This window comes from Lissotriton helveticus, chromosome 3_1, assembly GCF_964261635.1.
Source record: "Lissotriton helveticus chromosome 3_1, aLisHel1.1, whole genome shotgun sequence".
Taxonomy (NCBI): domain Eukaryota; kingdom Metazoa; phylum Chordata; class Amphibia; order Caudata; family Salamandridae; genus Lissotriton; species Lissotriton helveticus.
The window spans coordinates 599,051,587-599,074,909 of record NC_136061.1 but is presented as its reverse complement, the minus strand read 5'-3'; the positions used below and the strand labels follow the sequence as shown (position 1 = coordinate 599,074,909).

The 23,323-nt window shown below is 44.1% G+C and overlaps 1 protein-coding gene across 3 annotated transcripts in view; it reads right to left on the bottom strand.

The window, feature by feature from the left end:
- Positions 1-23,323, bottom strand: part of LOC144824675 (uncharacterized) — a 1,660,589-nt gene that overhangs the window by 442,794 nt on the left and 1,194,472 nt on the right. For all 3 annotated transcript variants that reach the window (XM_078683712.1, XM_078683710.1, XM_078683711.1), the window contains exon 11: positions 19,170-19,280. In XM_078683712.1, coding sequence (XP_078539838.1) covers positions 19,170-19,280 — 111 coding nt within the window. The remainder of the gene's footprint in view (positions 1-19,169; positions 19,281-23,323) is intronic.

Below are 23,323 nucleotides of genomic sequence, written 5' to 3'. Positions count from 1 at the left end.
CGCACCACCACTCACTCAGACACACAGGGCAATATTCCTGGCTATAAATACCCAAATGGTGGCAAAGATACAATGTAGCAGTGTAGGAACATGAATGGGCAAGATTAGGTATGCTCCCACTCACTCCGATAGACACTTGAGGGTACACTTAGGAATATGAATACTGTAACGGAGGAAAAGGTACAGTGAGGCAGTGGGGATCCAATGCAGGCGCACGATTACTCACACCACCACTCACTCGGTAACACACCCAGGGCAACGTTCATGGATATGACTACTCCGATAAAGGCAAAGGTTGGTTAATGCAGGGTACTAGCACCCCAGCCACAAGTTTAGGCACACCCCACTCACTGCAATAGACAGTTGGGGGTAAACTCAGATATAAGAACACTCTGATTGAGTGAAGGTAAAAGGAATTCGTGGGTGCCCAAGGTAGGCACAAGTTTCCTCACATCACCACTCACCTCAATACATACTTGAGGTTATGCTCAGAGATGTGAACACTCCGATGGAGGTAAATATACAGTCAATCAGTAGGCGTCCAACATAGGCAATACATTTAGGCACACCCCCTCTTACTCCAATGCGCACTCAGGGCTATGCTCAGGGATAATAACAATTCAATGGAGGCAAAGGTACAGCGAGGCAGTGGGGATCCAAAGCAGGATGAAGTGTTATGTATATCCCCACTCATTCTGAATGACCCTCATGGGTTCACTCTAGGGTATGAATGCTCTGATGGAGGGAGAGGAGCAGTGAGGTAGTGGATGTGAAAAGTAGGCACATGTTTAAACACACCACCACTCACTCTGATTAACATGTAGGAGGGCTACACTCAGGAATCAGAACACACTGAAGCAGGCAAAGGTATAGGGAGGAAGTGGGATTCCAATACAGGCACAATTTGCACAATCTGCCACTCACTCGGATACATAGTTGTGCTATACTCAGAGATCATAACACCCCGATGAAGGCACAGGTACAGTGAGGCAGAGAGTGCCCAATGCAGGTGCACGTTTATTCACACCACTATTTACTCTGATACACACTCGGGGCAACGCTCATGGATATGAACACCCTGACTGAGGCATTAGTACAGTGAGGCAGTGTAAGCCCAGCATATGCAAAGGTGTACACACAGCACCTCACACTCTAATAGATATTCAGGGCTACACTCAGGGACATGGCCTCTCTGATTAATGCAAAGGTACTGTAAAGCAGTGGGTGTGCAATACAGGCATAGATTTACACCGCACTCTCCCAAATCCGAAAAACAGTTGTGGTTAAACTCAGGAATTTGAACACTTCGATGGACGCCAAGGTACAGTGATGCAATGGGTCCAACCTAGGAGCAAGTTTGAGCACACTGCCACTCACTCGGATATACAGTTTAGGTTACATTCCGGGTTATGAACATTCTGATGGAGGCAAAGGCACAGTGTGGTAGTGGGTGTCCAAAACAAGCACAAGTTACACACACCGCGAAAAATTCCAACATACAGTCAGGGTTACACTCAGGAAAAGGCACAGTCCAATGGTACATTAAGGCAGTCGGCATCCAACATACACAAAAGTTTATGCACACTGTCTCACATTGATTTACAAACTCTGGCACTAAGTTGATTCATGGATGGAGTTAGTCAAAAAGAAGCAAGGCTATATTACTGATGACTCCTCTACGTCTATAAAAAAGCATTTAAACCTATGCACAACAAGAAAATAAACAAAACAGGGATGTGCAATGAATATATCATACATTACAAATTAAACGTGTAGCCAAGCAGGGACAAAAAACAATTGCACGCCACTTACATGTAGACCCACTCATAATTCCAAACACACAGACTTATGGCGACACTAAAACATGCATTTAGATGGAAGTTACATTAGTGACACATACAGTCAATGAGATTCACATATTCATCATACAGATGCCTAATTTCCTCTGCACAAAGACGTGGTTGGGCATAGTCCTGGCTGTGCCCCCGCCCTCTATGGGTGGCCTAACTCAGCTTCACAGGGCCTTTACTCATGCCCACCAAAGGGCTGGGAGTACAAATCCCATAGAATGCACTAATGCAAGTATAGCATACGTGCATTCTATTCACATATTTTGATTTTTGTAATAGGATTCGTGAATTGGATGCAGCATTTGTGAAGCCTGATGCCCTTCAATCTCTAGGATTTGCAAATCCAGAAGAGTTTGTGATTTCCATGATTAAAAAAGCAAAATTGTTAATTCTTTTATTGTCAGCTGGGTCCTTTTGGGGCACCCTACATGTAGATTTAGCCTTTTTCCTTATGCCGTGTATCCTCTTCCGTGGATTCACAAATCTACAAAGAAACTGCAAATCAACTTTCTACATATCTCTAAAATGTACCCTTTTCACGTCCTGACAGATCACATATAAAAGCTAATTTCAAAATAATTACTCAAAAAATTTACACCAGACTAATAAGTAGTACTACCTTGAGTAAAGTTCTATTTCAATAACAAAGTTGGTGTAATTCTATTACAATGCTGTTATGTACTGAGGAGCAAAGATTGCTATGCAACTTAAAAAAGGAAATGTGACTTTTAGGATCCCCCTACTGTCAGGCTCCTGCTTAACAGATATGCACGAAATGTGCTATGAGCAATCCTCAGTGGATATACTTTTTGAAAATCTTTTCTACAGACTTCTCAAATGGCACAAAAGTTATTGAGAAAACTAAAAATACTTTTTCTTTGGGACTTTACCTTCAGAGGCTCTATCGCAGCCTCTGTAATATCTATCAATATAGAATTTTCCTTTTTCTTTAGATAAGGTCAGAATTTAACACTTTTCCCCATTTCATCTACTACTTTTTTCATACTAGGACTGTTATAGGGAATATTACTAATATCAGAAATCAAGCAGCTGAAAATGAATGTACCATCAGAATTTACCCACAACGAGTTTTTGCACCCTACTATCTGAGCATATTCAGTGAAAAAATCGGAAAACATCATAAGATAGAGTTCATCACCGCGGAGACAGCGCAAATATGAAGGCAGTTGAAAATCATTTGGACATATGATTTGGATAGATTTCATTGGTCCATTAGGCAATTTGGAGTGTTTCACAATTTTGTTTTTAAGTTTTTGAAATATCTTTTATGTATTGTTTTTACCAAAGCAAGGTGCATTAGTTGTGCGTTTCGAGATCACAGTCATGCAATTTTACAATAACGATGTAGTATCGTATGTCACTTTGTTTTATGCTATGTTTCAAATGCATTTATTTGTTTTGGGAGTGATGCATCCGTTCACAGTGCCTTTTCGGTAGTTCAGTGGGGCACTGAAGTGCATTATGGGAATTAGAGACGAGTTTGGAGGGAGTGTTTATGAGTAGGTCTTGATTATGCTGGATAATCAGGTTGGGTGAAAAAGTCACGTGGGGAGTTAATAAGCACGCTTGTTTGGTATTTAAATGAATGTGAATGAGGAGCATACGGATGTTCCATTATGAATGCATGAGGACGTTATTTTGTGGAGTGAAGCCAATCAGGTGAGAGTGGTGCGGGTGGTTGCATATAAATAATGAGGGGTAGTATGAAGTTGTGAGGGTGGAATGAATGTGGTTCAAAACGTACGAAAATCTGGGGATGGAATACAGTAAGTTTTGTGATAAGGAAGGGGAGTAAGTGGGTCCGGGTTGATAAGGTGTTTGCCTGCAATTGGAGAGTTTTAGCGCGTTGATTAACAGGAAGGGATCGTATGTTTATAACGAAGGAGAGTAGTTCCAGGGGAGTTTGCAGAGAAGGAAGAGGATTGGGGTAGTGGATGTATGGAGTAATGGGTGTATGAGGTCCTGGTTCAATTAGTTGCGTGGTTTGTACTTTGGGATTGTGAGCGCGTGGATCAATACTGCAAGATTAGTTGGAAGAATAAGTGTGTGTTACGAAGGAAGGAGGGAGTTAACGGATGGGAGGATAGTTGAAGGAGATTGGGTGGTTCTTTGAGTAAGTAGAGCTGAGCCTTTGCAGCTAGGGGTGTGTATGTGTTTACGGAATGATTGTGTAGTTTACAGGGTAAATGCATATTTGGGTAGGAGTGTAGAGATGGTTGTTGAATCAATGATTCTTATCAAAGTGGATAATGGCAGGGAGCTTTAAGCAGTTTTTGTTTGCATGAAAAGTATCACTGTAGATTTCTAGGTATTTCATATGTGTTATAATGGATTGGATGAGTTATACTGTTCATTTCATACGTTGTAGTTCCCCTGACGAAGAGCCCACGCGGCTCGAAATGCATTGGGACATATTGTGCTTATTTCATATGGAGATTAAGCTGCACGTATTGTTGTACGAAGCCTAGAATGGCATACAGCATGTATTGGAAGGGTTAAATAAAGATTACAGATTGGATCTCACTGTCTCCGTTGTGGTGAAGAATACGATGACAAAAGCCAGTAATAATGGAAGATTACAAATAACGAGAAATATGAGTACTATGGTTTGCCTGGATGAATTGTACACAATTGAGGGAGTTGTTCTCACTTTTAGCAGTGCAACAGTATAAGAGCGCAAGTGGAGAGCTCTGTTTTCAAATACTTAACAAATGTGCAAAGGCAGAGCTGCAAAATATTTAGATAACAATAAAGGCTCAGCGTGCTACACAAACATCCCTAATTATTCCGTGATTTGGAACTCTATGGCACACTTTTCTAAAGTTGCATTTAAATAGGACTATGTTAAGATTAAAAAAATCCCTACCACTTGAGGCCTGTAACTTTATCAAACAGCCCCTCATTACTGATGACCCCCAAGAACAAACAAAACAGCTATAAGACTAAATAATCAATCTGTTTGAGGGTGAAAGGCATTGTCAAAATGTTGAGGAAAATAACACAGATAAAATGTACAACCTGCAACTGTTGGGAAGAAAGTAACTAATTTCTTGAAGTTACAAAGTACCTCCCCCTCCCCCACACAACTAATATGTACATAAAAGTAGAGGTTCTGTGTTAGTGAAAATATAAGTAAGGACTATTTGTATATATAACAATAAAGACCATATTTCTAATGCAACTCTTTTGTAAAGGGTTCATGTGGTTAAAAGTGTAATAATAAGAATGGGTTTAAATAACACATGACAGTGCACAGTTTGATTGATCAATATTACTTTGGATGATGTTTATTAATGAGACCAATTAATTATGTGTAAATAATATCAGAGAACCTTCTGGTTAATTGTATGTGTTCACTTGATAAAATTATGTTGCTCTATCCATCCAAGGATATTCTCTGTCACATCCAATGGTGCCGAACATTACTTCGAAGGGGCGTTGACCAAGGGAGGGTAAGCGTTCATCAGAAGAGGAGGCACATTCTGAAATGTCATTACAGGAGGTATATCTGGATACATATGCTGAGTCATCATCTAACAAATAATTAGATTTCTATCTAGTCTTACTCTGCCCTCAGTTTATTGCATACACACAAATAGTCTCATCATCCTACTTTATATGCTATCAAATAGAAAACAAGCATTGGCAAAGCCAGTATGTCTTGGCAATCTGATAGCTAGTGGCATTGTCAATGTCAATGTCTTCTAGCCATGCTGAATAGCAGCACAGCTATTGTTCAACATGGCTGAAAGTCAGTTTTTGCCTGCAGTAACACACAAGTGTGCACACACGCACCAATGCCCCAGTGGGAGAGGTAAGGCAGACGGAGTTGGTTCAGGCCAGATTTTTTTTCTGTTTAGTAGGCACAAAAAAAGCAGTAAAAGATGGGGAGGGAGGCGTAAAAAGATTAAGAGAACAATCTCTATCTGCGATGCCTACAAAATGGGGAACTGCGGTTTTCATGTTTATATTCTGTTGGGAGAGGATATGGTGTGATGGCTAGAGTGGCCTACTTTGAATCTGGGGAACTGGGTTTGAGTTTGGGCAGGAGGGTCAAAATCCTATGAATTTAGGCCAAACACTGAGGGGCAGATTTACAGGTCCCTTGCATGACTTTTGCGCCGCCGTTGCGTCACGTTTGTGACGCAGCTGCGGCATAAGTGTTGCTGTAAAGCCCTGTGTCAGGTATAATGTACGCAGGGTGGGTGTTCCCACACAAAAAGCCATGTAGAACTGACGCATTGAAATCTACAAGATTTCACTGCGTCACTCTACGCCTTCACTGCGTCAAAATCCCTATGCCTGCTCAGACCAGGCGTAAGGAATGACGAAGGGCTTTTTTAATGGGACTCACCTATTGCTGGAATTGCGTCACTTTCCTGTGCAACTCCAGCAATGCATCACTTTTGTGCCAACAGATGCGTAAGAATTCCTGACGCAGCTGTTAATTTCTTGTACCATGAAGCACTGTATTGTAAATACAGCGCACCCATAGTGGGGCAAGGACATTCGGCGCTGACTCAAGGAAACTGACGCATCTATGCAGATGCGTCTGTTCCTTGTAAATCTGCCCCTTAATCTCTCCGTGTCTAAAAAAGAATGTTTCCCTGTAATGCAACTTGTACTCATATAAAGTGCTCTGATACATTTGGGGCGAGTTTGCGCTATATAAAAATGAAACAAAAAAACCCATAACACCACCTTGCAATTTTGTTGCTTTGCAGTTGAACATATGGAATCTGTATTGCACCCACACGGCTCTGAAGCTAAATAGAGCTGAAAATTACACAAATCGATTACAAAGCATGTGTGGAAAATACATGCTTTGATCAGAAACATTATTTACAACAAGGGGTGGTGATGGACAGAGTCTCTGAATTAAGCACTCTGTCCCTCACCACCCCTTGTTGTAAATATTTTTGTCCACCCTAAGCGTGGAAGGGTATACTCAGACATGAGTCCCTTGCTCATTGCACCATCAGGATTCAAGCAAGCCGGGCCGAAGACGGCTGTAATGCCAGAAACCGGTCCCCGGAAGCTTGTTTCCTTCCCAGTGTAAGAATTGGCTTTTGTAGTTTGGTTTGCCCTGTTCCCATCATGCACTGGGACAGGAACAGACTAATTTGCATACAGCCAGGTTCTGAAACTGGGATGGTGCAGTGAGCTAAAAAACGGTGTTGGATCTAGCCCTGATCTCTTGACTGGGTGAGAGTATTCTGCTTAATTCAGAGACTCTGTCCCTCACCACCCCTTGTTGTAAATATTTTTGTCCACCCTAAGCGTGGAAGGGTATACTCAGACATGAGTCCCTTGCTCATTGCACCATCAGGATTCAAGCAAGCCGGGCCGAAGACGGCTGTAATGCCAGAAACCGGTCCCCGGAAGCTTGTTTCCTTCCCAGTGTAAGAATTGGCTTTTGTAGTTTGGTTTGCCCTGTTCCCATCATGCACTGGGACAGGAACAGACTAATTTGCATACAGCCAGGTTCTGAAACTGGGATGGTGCAGTGAGCTAAAAAACGGTGTTGGATCTAGCCCTGATCTCTTGACTGGGTGAGAGTATTCTGCTTAATTCAGAGACTCTGTCCCTCACCACCCCTTGTTGTAAATATTTTTGTCCACCCTAAGCGTGGAAGGGTATACTCAGACATGAGTCCCTTGCTCATTGCACCATCAGGATTCAAGCAAGCCGGGCCGAAGACGGCTGTAATGCCAGAAACCGGTCCCCGGAAGCTTGTTTCCTTCCCAGTGTAAGAATTGGCTTTTGTAGTTTGGTTTGCCCTGTTCCCATCATGCACTGGGACAGGAACAGACTAATTTGCATACAGCCAGGTTCTGAAACTGGGATGGTGCAGTGAGCTAAAAAACGGTGTTGGATCTAGCCCTGATCTCTTGACTGGGTGAGAGTATTCTGCTTAATTCAGAGACTCTGTCCCTCACCACCCCTTGTTGTAAATATTTTTGTCCACCCTAAGCGTGGAAGGGTATACTCAGACATGAGTCCCTTGCTCATTGCACCATCAGGATTCAAGCAAGCCGGGCCGAAGACGGCTGTAATGCCAGAAACCGGTCCCCGGAAGCTTGTTTCCTTCCCAGTGTAAGAATTGGCTTTTGTAGTTTGGTTTGCCCTGTTCCCATCATGCACTGGGACAGGAACAGACTAATTTGCATACAGCCAGGTTCTGAAACTGGGATGGTGCAGTGAGCTAAAAAACGGTGTTGGATCTAGCCCTGATCTCTTGACTGGGTGAGAGTATTCTGCTTAATTCAGAGACTCTGTCCCTCACCACCCCTTGTTGTAAATATTTTTGTCCACCCTAAGCGTGGAAGGGTATACTCAGACATGAGTCCCTTGCTCATTGCACCATCAGGATTCAAGCAAGCCGGGCCGAAGACGGCTGTAATGCCAGAAACCGGTCCCCGGAAGCTTGTTTCCTTCCCAGTGTAAGAATTGGCTTTTGTAGTTTGGTTTGCCCTGTTCCCATCATGCACTAGGACAGGAACAGACTAATTTGCATACAGCCAGGTTCTGAAACTGGGATGGTGCAGTGAGCTAAAAAACGGTGTTGGTTCTAGCCCTGATCTCTTGACTGGGTGAGAGTATTCTGCTTAATTCAGAGACTCTGTCCCTCACCACCCCTTGTTGTAAATATTTTTGTCCACCCTAAGCGTGGAAGGGTATACTCAGACATGAGTCCCTTGCTCATTGCACCATCAGGATTCAAGCAAGCCGGGCCGAAGACGGCTGTAATGCCAGAAACCGGTCCCCGGAAGCTTGTTTCCTTCCCAGTGTAAGAATTGGCTTTTGTAGTTTGGTTTGCCCTGTTCCCATCATGCACTAGGACAGGAACAGACTAATTTGCATACAGCCAGGTTCTGAAACTGGGATGGTGCAGTGAGCTAAAAAACGGTGTTGGTTCTAGCCCTGATCTCTTGACTGGGTGAGAGTATTCTGCCTAATTCAGAGACTCTGTCCCTCACCACCCCTTGTTGTAAATATTTTTGTCCACCCTAAGCGTGGAAGGGTATACTCAGACATGAGTCCCTTGCTCATTGCACCATCAGGATTCAAGCAAGCCGGGCCGAAGACGGCTGTAATGCCAGAAACCGGTCCCCGGAAGCTTGTTTCCTTCCCAGTGTAAGAATTGGCTTTTGTAGTTTGGTTTGCCCTGTTCCCATCATGCACTGGGACAGGAACAGACTAATTTGCATACAGCCAGGTTCTGAAACTGGGATGGTGCAGTGAGCTAAAAAACGGTGTTGGATCTAGCCCTGATCTCTTGACTGGGTGAGAGTATTCTGCTTAATTCAGAGACTCTGTCCCTCACCACCCCTTGTTGTAAATATTTTTGTCCACCCTAAGCGTGGAAGGGTATACTCAGACATGAGTCCCTTGCTCATTGCACCATCAGGATTCAAGCAAGCCGGGCCGAAGACGGCTGTAATGCCAGAAACCGGTCCCCGGAAGCTTGTTTCCTTCCCAGTGTAAGAATTGGCTTTTGTAGTTTGGTTTGCCCTGTTCCCATCATGCACTGGTACAGGAACAGACTAATTTGCATACAGCCAGGTTCTGAAACTGGGATGGTGCAGTGAGCTAAAAAACGGTGTTGGATCTAGCCCTGATCTCTTGACTGGGTGAGAGTATTCTGCTTAATTCAGAGACTCTGTCCCTCACCACCCCTTGTTGTAAATATTTTTGTCCACCCTAAGCGTGGAAGGGTATACTCAGACATGAGTCCCTTGCTCATTGCACCATCAGGATTCAAGCAAGCCGGGCCGAAGACGGCTGTAATGCCAGAAACCGGTCCCCGGAAGCTTGTTTCCTTCCCAGTGTAAGAATTGGCTTTTGTAGTTTGGTTTGCCCTGTTCCCATCATGCACTGGGACAGGAACAGACTAATTTGCATACAGCCAGGTTCTGAAACTGGGATGGTGCAGTGAGCTAAAAAACGGTGTTGGATCTAGCCCTGATCTCTTGACTGGGTGAGAGTATTCTGCTTAATTCAGAGACTCTGTCCCTCACCACCCCTTGTTGTAAATATTTTTGTCCACCCTAAGCGTGGAAGGGTATACTCAGACATGAGTCCCTTGCTCATTGCACCATCAGGATTCAAGCAAGCCGGGCCGAAGACGGCTGTAATGCCAGAAACCGGTCCCCGGAAGCTTGTTTCCTTCCCAGTGTAAGAATTGGCTTTTGTAGTTTGGTTTGCCCTGTTCCCATCATGCACTGGGACAGGAACAGACTAATTTGCATACAGCCAGGTTCTGAAACTGGGATGGTGCAGTGAGCTAAAAAACGGTGTTGGATCTAGCCCTGATCTCTTGACTGGGTGAGAGTATTCTGCTTAATTCAGAGACTCTGTCCCTCACCACCCCTTGTTGTAAATATTTTTGTCCACCCTAAGCGTGGAAGGGTATACTCAGACATGAGTCCCTTGCTCATTGCACCATCAGGATTCAAGCAAGCCGGGCCGAAGACGGCTGTAATGCCAGAAACCGGTCCCCGGAAGCTTGTTTCCTTCCCAGTGTAAGAATTGGCTTTTGTAGTTTGGTTTGCCCTGTTCCCATCATGCACTGGGACAGGAACAGACTAATTTGCATACAGCCAGGTTCTGAAACTGGGATGGTGCAGTGAGCTAAAAAACGGTGTTGGATCTAGCCCTGATCTCTTGACTGGGTGAGAGTATTCTGCTTAATTCAGAGACTCTGTCCCTCACCACCCCTTGTTGTAAATATTTTTGTCCACCCTAAGCGTGGAAGGGTATACTCAGACATGAGTCCCTTGCTCATTGCACCATCAGGATTCAAGCAAGCCGGGCCGAAGACGGCTGTAATGCCAGAAACCGGTCCCCGGAAGCTTGTTTCCTTCCCAGTGTAAGAATTGGCTTTTGTAGTTTGGTTTGCCCTGTTCCCATCATGCACTGGGACAGGAACAGACTAATTTGCATAAAGCCAGGTTCTGAAACTGGGATGGTGCAGTGAGCTAAAAAACGGTGTTGGATCTAGCCCTGATCTCTTGACTGGGTGAGAGTATTCTGCTTAATTCAGAGACTCTGTCCCTCACCACCCCTTGTTGTAAATATTTTTGTCCACCCTAAGCGTGGAAGGGTATACTCAGACATGAGTCCCTTGCTCATTGCACCATCAGGATTCAAGCAAGCCGGGCCGAAGACGGCTGTAATGCCAGAAACCGGTCCCCGGAAGCTTGTTTCCTTCCCAGTGTAAGAATTGGCTTTTGTAGTTTGGTTTGCCCTGTTCCCATCATGCACTGGGACAGGAACAGACTAATTTGCATACAGCCAGGTTCTGAAACTGGGATGGTGCAGTGAGCTAAAAAACGGTGTTGGATCTAGCCCTGATCTCTTGACTGGGTGAGAGTATTCTGCTTAATTCAGAGACTCTGTCCCTCACCACCCCTTGTTGTAAATATTTTTGTCCACCCTAAGCGTGGAAGGGTATACTCAGACATGAGTCCCTTGCTCATTGCACCATCAGGATTCAAGCAAGCCGGGCCGAAGACGGCTGTAATGCCAGAAACCGGTCCCCGGAAGCTTGTTTCCTTCCCAGTGTAAGAATTGGCTTTTGTAGTTTGGTTTGCCCTGTTCCCATCATGCACTGGGACAGGAACAGACTAATTTGCATACAGCCAGGTTCTGAAACTGGGATGGTGCAGTGAGCTAAAAAACGGTGTTGGATCTAGCCCTGATCTCTTGACTGGGTGAGAGTATTCTGCTTAATTCAGAGACTCTGTCCCTCACCACCCCTTGTTGTAAATATTTTTGTCCACCCTAAGCGTGGAAGGGTATACTCAGACATGAGTCCCTTGCTCATTGCACCATCAGGATTCAAGCAAGCCGGGCCGAAGACGGCTGTAATGCCAGAAACCGGTCCCCGGAAGCTTGTTTCCTTCCCAGTGTAAGAATTGGCTTTTGTAGTTTGGTTTGCCCTGTTCCCATCATGCACTGGGACAGGAACAGACTAATTTGCATACAGCCAGGTTCTGAAACTGGGATGGTGCAGTGAGCTAAAAAACGGTGTTGGATCTAGCCCTGATCTCTTGACTGGGTGAGAGTATTCTGCTTAATTCAGAGACTCTGTCCCTCACCACCCCTTGTTGTAAATATTTTTGTCCACCCTAAGCGTGGAAGGGTATACTCAGACATGAGTCCCTTGCTCATTGCACCATCAGGATTCAAGCAAGCCGGGCCGAAGACGGCTGTAATGCCAGAAACCGGTCCCCGGAAGCTTGTTTCCTTCCCAGTGTAAGAATTGGCTTTTGTAGTTTGGTTTGCCCTGTTCCCATCATGCACTGGGACAGGAACAGACTAATTTGCATAAAGCCAGGTTCTGAAACTGGGATGGTGCAGTGAGCTAAAAAACGGTGTTGGATCTAGCCCTGATCTCTTGACTGGGTGAGAGTATTCTGCTTAATTCAGAGACTCTGTCCCTCACCACCCCTTGTTGTAAATATTTTTGTCCACCCTAAGCGTGGAAGGGTATACTCAGACATGAGTCCCTTGCTCATTGCACCATCAGGATTCAAGCAAGCCGGGCCGAAGACGGCTGTAATGCCAGAAACCGGTCCCCGGAAGCTTGTTTCCTTCCCAGTGTAAGAATTGGCTTTTGTAGTTTGGTTTGCCCTGTTCCCATCATGCACTGGGACAGGAACAGACTAATTTGCATACAGCCAGGTTCTGAAACTGGGATGGTGCAGTGAGCTAAAAAACGGTGTTGGATCTAGCCCTGATCTCTTGACTGGGTGAGAGTATTCTGCTTAATTCAGAGACTCTGTCCCTCACCACCCCTTGTTGTAAATATTTTTGTCCACCCTAAGCGTGGAAGGGTATACTCAGACATGAGTCCCTTGCTCATTGCACCATCAGGATTCAAGCAAGCCGGGCCGAAGACGGCTGTAATGCCAGAAACCGGTCCCCGGAAGCTTGTTTCCTTCCCAGTGTAAGAATTGGCTTTTGTAGTTTGGTTTGCCCTGTTCCCATCATGCACTGGGACAGGAACAGACTAATTTGCATACAGCCAGGTTCTGAAACTGGGATGGTGCAGTGAGCTAAAAAACGGTGTTGGATCTAGCCCTGATCTCTTGACTGGGTGAGAGTATTCTGCTTAATTCAGAGACTCTGTCCCTCACCACCCCTTGTTGTAAATATTGATCAGAAACATTAACATTTAATTTCCATTAGGAGAGAATACTTTTCAATATTAGAAATTATAACGTTTTCTAGGGATATAGATTTAAATAAAACTTTTTATTGTCCTTAAAGGAAAATATATTTCTTATCTGACTTTCTGGATGTAAATGTTATGATATTCTTAACACCTTAAATAAAGATATCATATTTTTCTTGCGTCGTTCAAACAGTACTTGATATGGAAGAAAAGGCAAGAGTTTCAGGGTGGGCAGAGGAAACAGATAAACGGAGAAAGACGAGTATGTGTGCTTTAGACAGACAATGCCACAGAGAGCAAAAAAGAGACATGGGGAGAGGATACAGAGATGGAGAGAGAAAGTGCGAGACAAAGAAAGGATGAGAACATGAGAAGGAGGAGAGGACTAGAGTGAGGGAGAGAGGCAGTGAAGGAAGGGGAGAGAGAGAGAGGAAAACAAGAGAGACGGAATGCGCGCAAGAGAGCGTAATCCCAGGGTGATGAAGAGTTAAACTTCTGGAGTTTACAATTCCTCACCACACAGAGTAGATATACATCTCCTTGCTGCACTGTTTCAAGTCCATGATTGTACCCAGTGGTCGAAGTGGGGGAAAAAAAGTAAGGGACCTGTGGGCGGAGACTCCGGGGCCTGGGATAACCCAAGGACTGGATCAGTGGGCGGAGTCAGAGGTGTGGCCAGAATATGCCAAACATGCCAATTTTTAGTGTATGTTTGGCATTTCAACGAACAGTTACAGCTTATTGTGTTATTTAATTCAACCAATGGATACACTTGATTTTTTGAGGTTTAATAGGAGTTATTGGCATTTAAATACATTCACAAAGTGGAATATATTTTTCCAATCACACAATGTCCCAAATACGCCTAAAAGTGGAATCACAAGCCATTTGTCTCCAAGCTATGCAGTTTCTGTCATTAGCACTTCTCCTCCCTTCTTCCACAAGAGCAGTTTGAACATGAATGGCAAAATATCCTAGTTTGCAAATGTTTTCAATATAATTATGGCTCTGCCACATTTGTCACATAATACATCATCCACTGCATAATCTTGGAGTTTTAACTAATAATATTTGTAGCTCAAACGGATAAAAAGTTACTAAAAAACATGACTTGAGTTGCTGCAAAGTAGACGGCCCTTTACAAAGGTTGACTGATCACCTTTCTCACTGCTGCATTTGTATGTTATACTGATACTAATGAGGCAGATTCTTTGCAGATACTTAAAGTGTAAAAATGTCTAAATAATAAAGTATAAGAAAAAATATTGCATTATGCTGCAGTCTTTTTTTGTTGCATAATTTAGTCAACACTGCAGAATTATTTTGTCCCCCATTGCTACTTAATTCCAGTGGCTCCAGAGCAGGTAGCACATGTTAAAAGTGCTTGTGCATGAAGCAGAGAGTGTGAAGTTTGCAAACTTAGTTTGGTGTGTGTGCAAATTCTGCATAGCCAATCCTTGGTGAGTTGCAGCTACTACTGCTGAAACAAGGCCAATGGAGATACTAATAGGTGAGGCAGACTGGCCTTGATGGCATGGCCGGCTTTAGTGTTGGTGGCGCCCGGTGCAACAATGTTTGTTGGTGTCCCCAAAGATCACCTACGCCTCGGACACTACACTGAGACAATCATTAATACGTGTGTAAATCACTGTATAGGAAATGTTAGATACGACAAAGGATTACAAGGTGTAGAAGCCACGAGAAAACCATACTAGTAGGCAGTATAGTTTAATAGCTCACTGTTCTATGTTAGGATTTTAACTTATAAACTGCAAGTAACAAAAGGATCTCTCTGAAACAAGCAGTAACCTACTAACCTAGTTAACATTATGTGCACGTTATGATCTGCACGGTAAATGTTCTTTGCAGCAGGCACATTAACCCTCTGTGCCACCTTTCCAGGAGTCAACCCTTCCACTAGACAAAACTCTGATCTCTCTCTAGGAAGAACATTAATCACCAAAGTTATAATGACATTTTTATTGTTGCAGAAAGTTGCTGGAGGCCAGGAAGGAGGCAGCAAGTTTTTTAAAAAGCATATTATACTTGCAAACACTACATACCCACCAGAAATAGCTACCCAGTGCGGTCACACTGTTCGCACCGCCCTAACCTGCTCAAGGTTCATGTGACCTCAGTGACAGAGTCACAGTGACTGGATCACTGTTGCTCTAGGATGTGCTGCTTCGTAGGCCTGCCCGCAAGGCTGGAGGTGAACTTCAGTATGGATTGTGGTGGACAGGCCTTCAAGGTTATGTTATGTTATGTTAATTTGGCTCTTTTATAGCGCACGGCTACTCCGTGGAGTGTCCCGGCGCTTTGACAAAGACCCGAAGGAGAGAAAATCCAGGGCAGATGCAGATCAACAGAAAAATAAACTACTAGGTAAAAAGCCATGTCTTCAGTTCCTTCCTGAAAACCAGTAAATTACTGATTTTCCTAAGAGAGACGGGCAGGGAGTTCCAACACCGTGGTGCCAAGTATCGGAAGGAGCGACCTCCAATTCTAGCCCGTCTAATGGGAGGAACAGAAGCCATGGCCAAAGAAGCTGATCTCAAAGTTCTAGAGGGCAGATAAAAGGCAAGACGCCTTCTGATGTATCTGGCCCCTGCAAGATGAAGCGCCTTAAAGGCGAGAGTCAGTGCCTTAAAGGTAATCCGTCTTGCAACAGGGAGCAGTGAAGCCTTTTAAGCAGCTCCGGTGCACTCGCTCTTCGATGAAGGCCAAAAATGGCCCTTGCAGCGGAGCTCTGCACTAGCTGAAGGCGCGCAAGAAGAAATTTTGGCAATCCCAGATAGAGCACATTAGCATAATCTAGGCGGGATCCTATCAAAGCCTGTACAGTGGTCTCTCTGTGCTCCAGGGACAAAATCGGAAGGAATTTCCTTAGCATTTTTAAAATGCCAAAGCATTTCCCTGTGAGCTCGCGAATCTGAGGCCCAAAGGAAAGGCCATCATCAATCTGGAAGCCAAGATTCTTCGCCTTGGAAGAGGCATCTGCCGGAGGGTGCATGTCAGGAGGCCACCAGGCCTTCCATCTCGGATCAGGCGGGCAGCCAAAGAAAAGCAATTCCGATTTATCGGAATTGCATTTCAGACTGTGCTGTTTAAACCAGTCAAAGACCGCTCTCAAAACGGCCCTGATCCGCATACCATCAAAGTCGGAGCCCTTAGTGCAGGTGAAAAGGAGCTGGGTGTCATCAGCGTAGGATACGATCTGGGCACCAACCACTGCCGCCAGGGGGGCCATATAGATATTAAAAAGGGTGGGGCTCAAGATAGAGCCCTGAGGCACCCCCACCTCCAATGGCGGCATGTCCGCGGAGAAAGGTGGCGCCCAGATCATTTGCCGGCGACTAGCCAAGAATGACTCGAACCACTTCAACACCATTCCACGCAATCCGATCTCCCAGAGTCTTAAAAGGAGACCGTCATGGGGAACGGTGTCAAAGGCCGCCGACAAATCCAGCATAACTAATATGGCCTTTCCACCTAAATCCAGAACTTCCCGGATGGCATCCCACACTTGCCGCTGCAAAGGTCCACCTGGGCTTCTAAGGTCTAGTGGGGCTTTCTAAGGTCTAGCATGGGAATGTGCTCCCTCAGTAGAGTGGTCTGGGGGACTGGTCATGAAGGCTGAACCTGGCTCCCCCGTTCCTAATTCGACAGCTCTGGCCATAGTGCCACATCCTCTCTCCCACTGAACACCATACTGCCCAATGAGAAAAACTTGCACTGCATTCAGCTACATCCTAATTGTGCCTGCTATAAACACCAGGATGCGACTTAATTTGAATTATGCATTTGATAAGAGTAATATGCTGCCTAAAAAAAAGTAAAAGCAAACACTCATAGGGAGTCCAAGATTAAGTAAAGCATGTGAAATGTAAACAGAAACAACATGGTTACCTTAACGATCTCTCACTCACTATTCAGAAATTAGTAAGTGGTTTTACCTGAAAAGTTAAGAAAATGACTACAGGGCCCTGAAGGGAACCTTTTCAATGTCCATTGCTTATATCCTTAATAAACGTAACCAGTATGGTTTAAAAAGACCACATCCATAAACACAGAGGTACACATTTTGTTTTCCAATCCACTCATCAACCAGGTATTGCTGTACATCGAGGAATGGTGCACTTGCCCACCTGGGGACAACAATTCTGTTCAAAGAAAGACAAGAAAACAAAAGTAGCGCTTCACTGCAAAGTCTGTTAAGTGAGGCTGATGTGTTTGGATGTGAATAAAACCAATCTGGCCACTTTGCAACCACTCTGTCTTGCTTTATTTAGTTATGTATTTATTTTTCATATTTAAAACCTTTTATTTCTCTCCATCCTGAGGCTGCACTTTGGAATAGAAAAATTTCAGAAAAAGTGCATTTCCCGCAAAAGCGTTTTTCTTTTTTGGATCCATTTCACAGGGAAGCAACTAAATGAAAGAAGGAAAGAGAGGTTGTGAACCGTTTCTTCAAGTCATGGTTTTCAGTAAGTGAGGAGCAAGGCAGAAAGAGATGGAATAATAGGAAGAGGGGGTCAGCTGCCAGCACAAAAAAGAAGAGGACATTGTCCGTGTCTTCTCTGGGCAGTGAAGGAGAGACAGAGTCCTTTTTCTTCTCTGCCCGTCCCCGATCGTCCACAAAAGCAAGTCAAGCCTTATCTGAATAGCTTTGCTCTTTCTGCCCTCCTGGGACACCATTTTGAAAAGAAACCCTGGGGACACAACCTCACAGGCGGCAGGCGGTATGGGAGTTCTGGAATGCAGATACAACGTGCCTTCTGATGATAAACAGTGGATTTCCTTACCAACGGGTTCACTCAAGGGTGCAACCATGCTCACACATGTTGCCCCCTGCCCCCTCAGAAGTATTCACGAGCCTCGTTGTGTTACAGCCTTATGAAAAGAGGAAGAAGGAGAGGCACAGCAAGCATTGGAGAGGCGGAGCGAGGCGCGCGCGCTTGTGCGCGTAACCGCAAGCTCTTGGCTGCCACATGCAAAAGCGTGTGGTAGCATTTTCTGGAGCCACACACTAAAAGTCTTACAGGGCAGCGCATGCGCTGGCTCAGCGAGACCTAACAATTCCAAACACACAACGTCAAAAAGGACACTAAGATCACACTTGAGTTACATGGAGCAGTTGATAGTTGAACTACAGTGTCTTATCCTCCCTTTGGTCAATGCTCAGGCAGTCCTTGCAGCGCACATTCACCATGTCCACTTAGATTAAGGAAACAACTTAAGGTCTCCTATGTTGCAATGGAGTAGTGCTTGGAATTAACAATGTTGTGTGTGCAGCACGTGGAGAAGGTAACCTTTGAAATCCATGCTTGTACAGTACTCTGCATTGCTAGAAACAACGAGTCCAATGACAGCAAATGGGAGGGCCATGTTGGAGCTTCCTAACAGGTATTTTAAGTATGGTAGTCAAGGCCAGAGCATGTGGTCATAGACACAAGCACGCAGCAGAGGGAGAACAGGTTCTGTCTTCTCATCAGGCGACTTAACAATGCATCACAGGGCCTGAAGCAGAGTCAAATGACAAAATGAAATTCAACATGCTGCCATTATCCTGCGCTGACCGCCACGTATACTGCAAGGCCACATCACAAGGGAAACATCCTTTACAACAAAACTTTTACAACGCAGTGCTTTTACAACGCAGGTTTTACAACGAAAACCATTACAACGCATTGCGCTGGGGGGCGCTCTAGGATAGGGAATAGATTTAATTTACTACCCAACACCTTCCCTAGTGTCCATGGGGACTGGAGTTGGAATAGTAAATTAAACTATTCACTATCCAGCCCCCCAAAGCGCTATGCGTTGTAAAGGTTTGCGTTGTAAAAACTGCATTGTAACAGCATGCGTGGTAAAAGCATGCGTTGTAATGTCATACATCCCATCACAACAACGTGTGGCAGTGAAAAGAAGTCGAACTATGAAAAAAGCATCCCAAATGTGGTGAACTGAGGGAAGAACATTCAGTCAGTGACCGACATGCTTAAAAGTGAAGACCAAAAGACTGCCCTGCACTAATGACTAGGGACACAAGCACACAGATCTCTATAACATATGCATTAACCTGCTGAACTATCCTACAAAGGAAGGGCACTTACCAATGTCTCTATTTCATACTGCAGGTTATCCTTCTCTCGTTGTGTCGCCTCTAGATCCTCTTCTGACAAAATTGGGGTTATTTGCTTTGGGGTGTAGCACCGACATGTCAACTGGGGCAGAAGAAAAAAAGATAAGAAAATGATAGAAAAACGGGCACCTTTTCACCAGATGAGGAATACAGTACTGTGCTAAGGGTTGTGATTAAATTCTCAAAAATCCAAGTCATGGTTCCTGTCTTTCGATAATCTTTGTATTTGGTTATTTGTGTGTGCTTAAAGTGAGTGCCCTTCTTAAAAGTGGACCTGTGTATAAACAGGGTTTGCAGTGAGGAACAGTGCAACAATTTAATTGCTCCAGGCAAAACTGAAGCAACCAAACTATGGCCTTCCATTCCTGGAAACATAGGATCCACAAAGAACCATCTCTACTTCAGAACTTTAGGCAAAAGCTGGTTGTCCCCACATGACAACCATACTTACAACTCAAGAATGTACCACAGCAGTATCCAGTCAACTCATATATACATAATATACACGTGGCACATATTGTAGTTATTAGTAGGAGGCTTAACCCTCTATATTGTAACGTATATGTACATAGAAGCAAAAAATTTTACATGATTTGATATACACATGTATCCTGTGATCTAATATTTAATTTTCCTAATATAAATGTAACTGCTTATATCAGGAGGCATAGCTCAGATTACAATTATGTGTACTTTTATGACAACAGCTATTTCCCAAATCATGATAAGTATAGTTTATCGTGTCTGAGCATACTGCTGTGGTACATTCTTGAGTTGTAAGTATGGTTGTCATGTAGGGACAACAAGCTTTTGCCTAAAGTTCTGAAGTAGAGATGGTTCTTTAAATTAATAAATATATACTCAAGGCGTGGGCGGATACACTAGCAGCAATACAGCGGCATCCGACGAAGGCTACAGACGCCGAAATGCATCATGCTTACGCTGTGATGAATTAAAGCTTTCCCTGCTGACCCCTGTTGTGGCCTCTCACCTTCTGTAACGGGAGTGGTGTTCTTTCGATACGATATATATATATATATATATATATATATATATATATATATATATATACACATTCACTTAAAAAACCATAGGTTTCAGGCCTTATATAGTTAGGAATTAGCATTTTAAAAACCTTGCAAATTCACTTAAAAAACCATAGGTTTCAGGCCTTATATAGTTAGGAATTAGCATTTAAAAACCATTGAAATTGCTCCTATATATTTAGTTGTACTAACTATATTTTGCGCACCCGCAATCCACTGCTGATGATGTCACATATTACATCATTCATGACATGGTCAGTGACATCACTGATGACATCACTGATGACATCTCAAATGACATCACTAATGACATCACTGATGGGGGGTCTCTACCCTGCCCCCTTTTCGTGTTTTCCACTCTTGTTTTGGGCTCTCTTGTGCCTCAGTTCTCCTGAAAAACAAGATGGTAGCCAACACTTCCTTGTTTGGACAGTTTAGAATGTTGACAGTCGACTGCCAGCCAATCAGAAACTCGCCTGCGCACGTAAGGGTACGCGCACGTACGCGTACGGTACGCGTACCGTACCGTACGCGATCGGTGAGCGCATACAGATATATAATTTGCTCAAATTCAATTTTCTCAATAACTACTGGAGGGATTTTCACCAAATATAGAAAAGGCACTACTGCATACCTGTCCCTACCATTTTGCCAAGTTTGGTGTAATTCCGTTAAGCCGTTCAGGCTGTAGCCGTGTCTAAAGGTCCCTATGGAAATTAACATGGGAAAAACACATTTTGGGACCCCCCTTTCGGCCCCCGCTTGATGAATCCCCCCGAAACTTTCAGGGCAGGAGCGGAGCGGAGCTGGCCAAAATTCTGGAAAATTACACGCAGATTCCTCAATCAACGCCAAAGTTATTCCCAATAGAATGTTGAGCGCATATAGATATATAATTTGCTCAAATTCAATTTTCTCAACAACTACTGGAGGGATTTTCACCAAATATAGAAAAAGCACTACTGCATACCTGTCCCTACCATTTTGCCAAGTTTGGTGTAATTCCGTTCAGCCGTTCGGGCTGTAGCCGTGTCTAAAGGTCCCATAGAAAATGCCATTTTAAAAATTTCAAATTCAATTTTCTCAAAAACTACTGGAGGGATTTACACCAAACATACAAAAGGCACTGCTGCATACCAGTCCCTACCACTTTGCCAAATCTGGTGTAATTCCATTCAGCCGTTCGAGCTGTAGCCGTGTCAGTATGTCCCTATGAAAATTAACATGGGGAAAACACGTTTTGGGACCCCCCTTTTTTCTCGGCCCCCGCTTGATGAATCCCCCCCGAAACTTACGGGGAAGGAGCGGAGCGGAGCGAGGCAAATTTAAGGAAAATTACAAACAGATCCCTCAATCGGCGCCAAAGTTATTCCCAATAGAATGTTTGGAATTTCCTATGGTAACTAGGTCCTAACTATATATACCTACTGGCAACCGCCAGTAGGTAATATATATATATACCCTCTGTCTACTTTGAACTCCCAAACATCTTTCTCAATCTTTCATCCCTCCTTTTAAACCATGCCGCCCACCTAACAAGAAAACGCAAGGTTTACTTTCAAAACAAACCACTACTTCCCCTTTTCAAATCCACTCATTTCATTTTATCCCTACCCAAACTCTACTAAGCGCACAAGAAATCAAGAGCACGATCCTAACACAACTATTGTGTAAAAGTAAAACAAAACAAAACTTTGAATTACTAATCTTGGGTTCACAAGTGGAGTGTTACTTGCCGCAAAAAACACTTCAATGCCTTGTCTGGGGTCGTAAGCGCGATATAAATACATTGTCAATTTCTAATAGAGCACTCTTCATTCACAGAAAAAAATGCAATATTCTGACCTTTTTCAGTAATTAAGGGCCTCTTTAGGTCTTGCTATAAGGCTCACTCCTTACCTTGCCTTGCTAAAGTGCCCGCCATGTCTGCCGTGGCACGATAGAATACCAAGGAATGTATATGTTTATATACTGTGATGCAAGGCTAAAGTACCCCTTGCGGTACATTATATGGATATTACAGTTGCCAAGAGGTTCCAGAACTATATAGAAAAGGTGGGTATGGAACTCCATACTGGATGGATTTTCACCATAAGGAAGGCGATATGTTTTTTGTCTCATCCAGAAAAGGAAAGTATTCTGATGGCATATCACACATGTTGGGTTTATTAAATATTATGTTTTGTTTTTTCCATGTTAGCATTTTGCACTTTTTTTTTTACTTTCCACAGTTTTTTCAGGAACAGAGATCTGACTTTTGTAGGGAATGAAAGTCAATGCTCCCTATGACGAGGACACCATCTACACTTCTCTCTTTTTCCTTACAGTGTCAGACTAGTGCCCTCATTTCGAGTGGGCAGTAATTGCAGTGAGTGGCCCTATTGGAATTATGAGATCTGTAGAAACACCACAGTTCTCTTAACTTCCGACATCTCGGGGTAAAACTCCGGTTCAGAACCAGCAATTACCTGGAGAATAGACTCGCAACTCCATAGCCCCATGGTAATTCCTCATTTCTAAGGGGACCCCTCACAGCGCCCAACTCGTAATGGTCAGGATTCCGAACCCCAGCATGTACCGTACCACTGGTCTGTGAGGTAATTCTCTGTTCCAAGCCCGCCTCTGTCCCCTTTGTTCTGGAGACACAGGAGCCAGGATACATTCATCACCCACCCAGAACTGTGATTTATGCATGCAGGCTAGTGAAGGAAACGGAGTAACGTTCCAACAAACCTGGCACAATTCAACGAGGCACGTGCACCTTCCACACAGGGAGAGCAGGCGGTGGTTAACCACTGCAAATGGCGGCCCTGCTTAAATGACCGACCTATGAATATATTTCCAGCTGCTTTTTTTCTCATTTTATTAACTGGGAAAGGTCATCAGGCAGGAGACGCAGGCAGAGTAAAGCGAAGGCCGCTCTCCGCCACGTTCGCCGCGGCATTTAATAATATTTTCTGTACACGATACTAGAATTTCATTAAAAGGGGGGGGGGGCAATTTCGCCCCCGCTTCCATTGCCCAACGCAGTCCTCCCCATAGACGTCCCATTGTTAGGACTGCGGAAATTTTCAGTAAA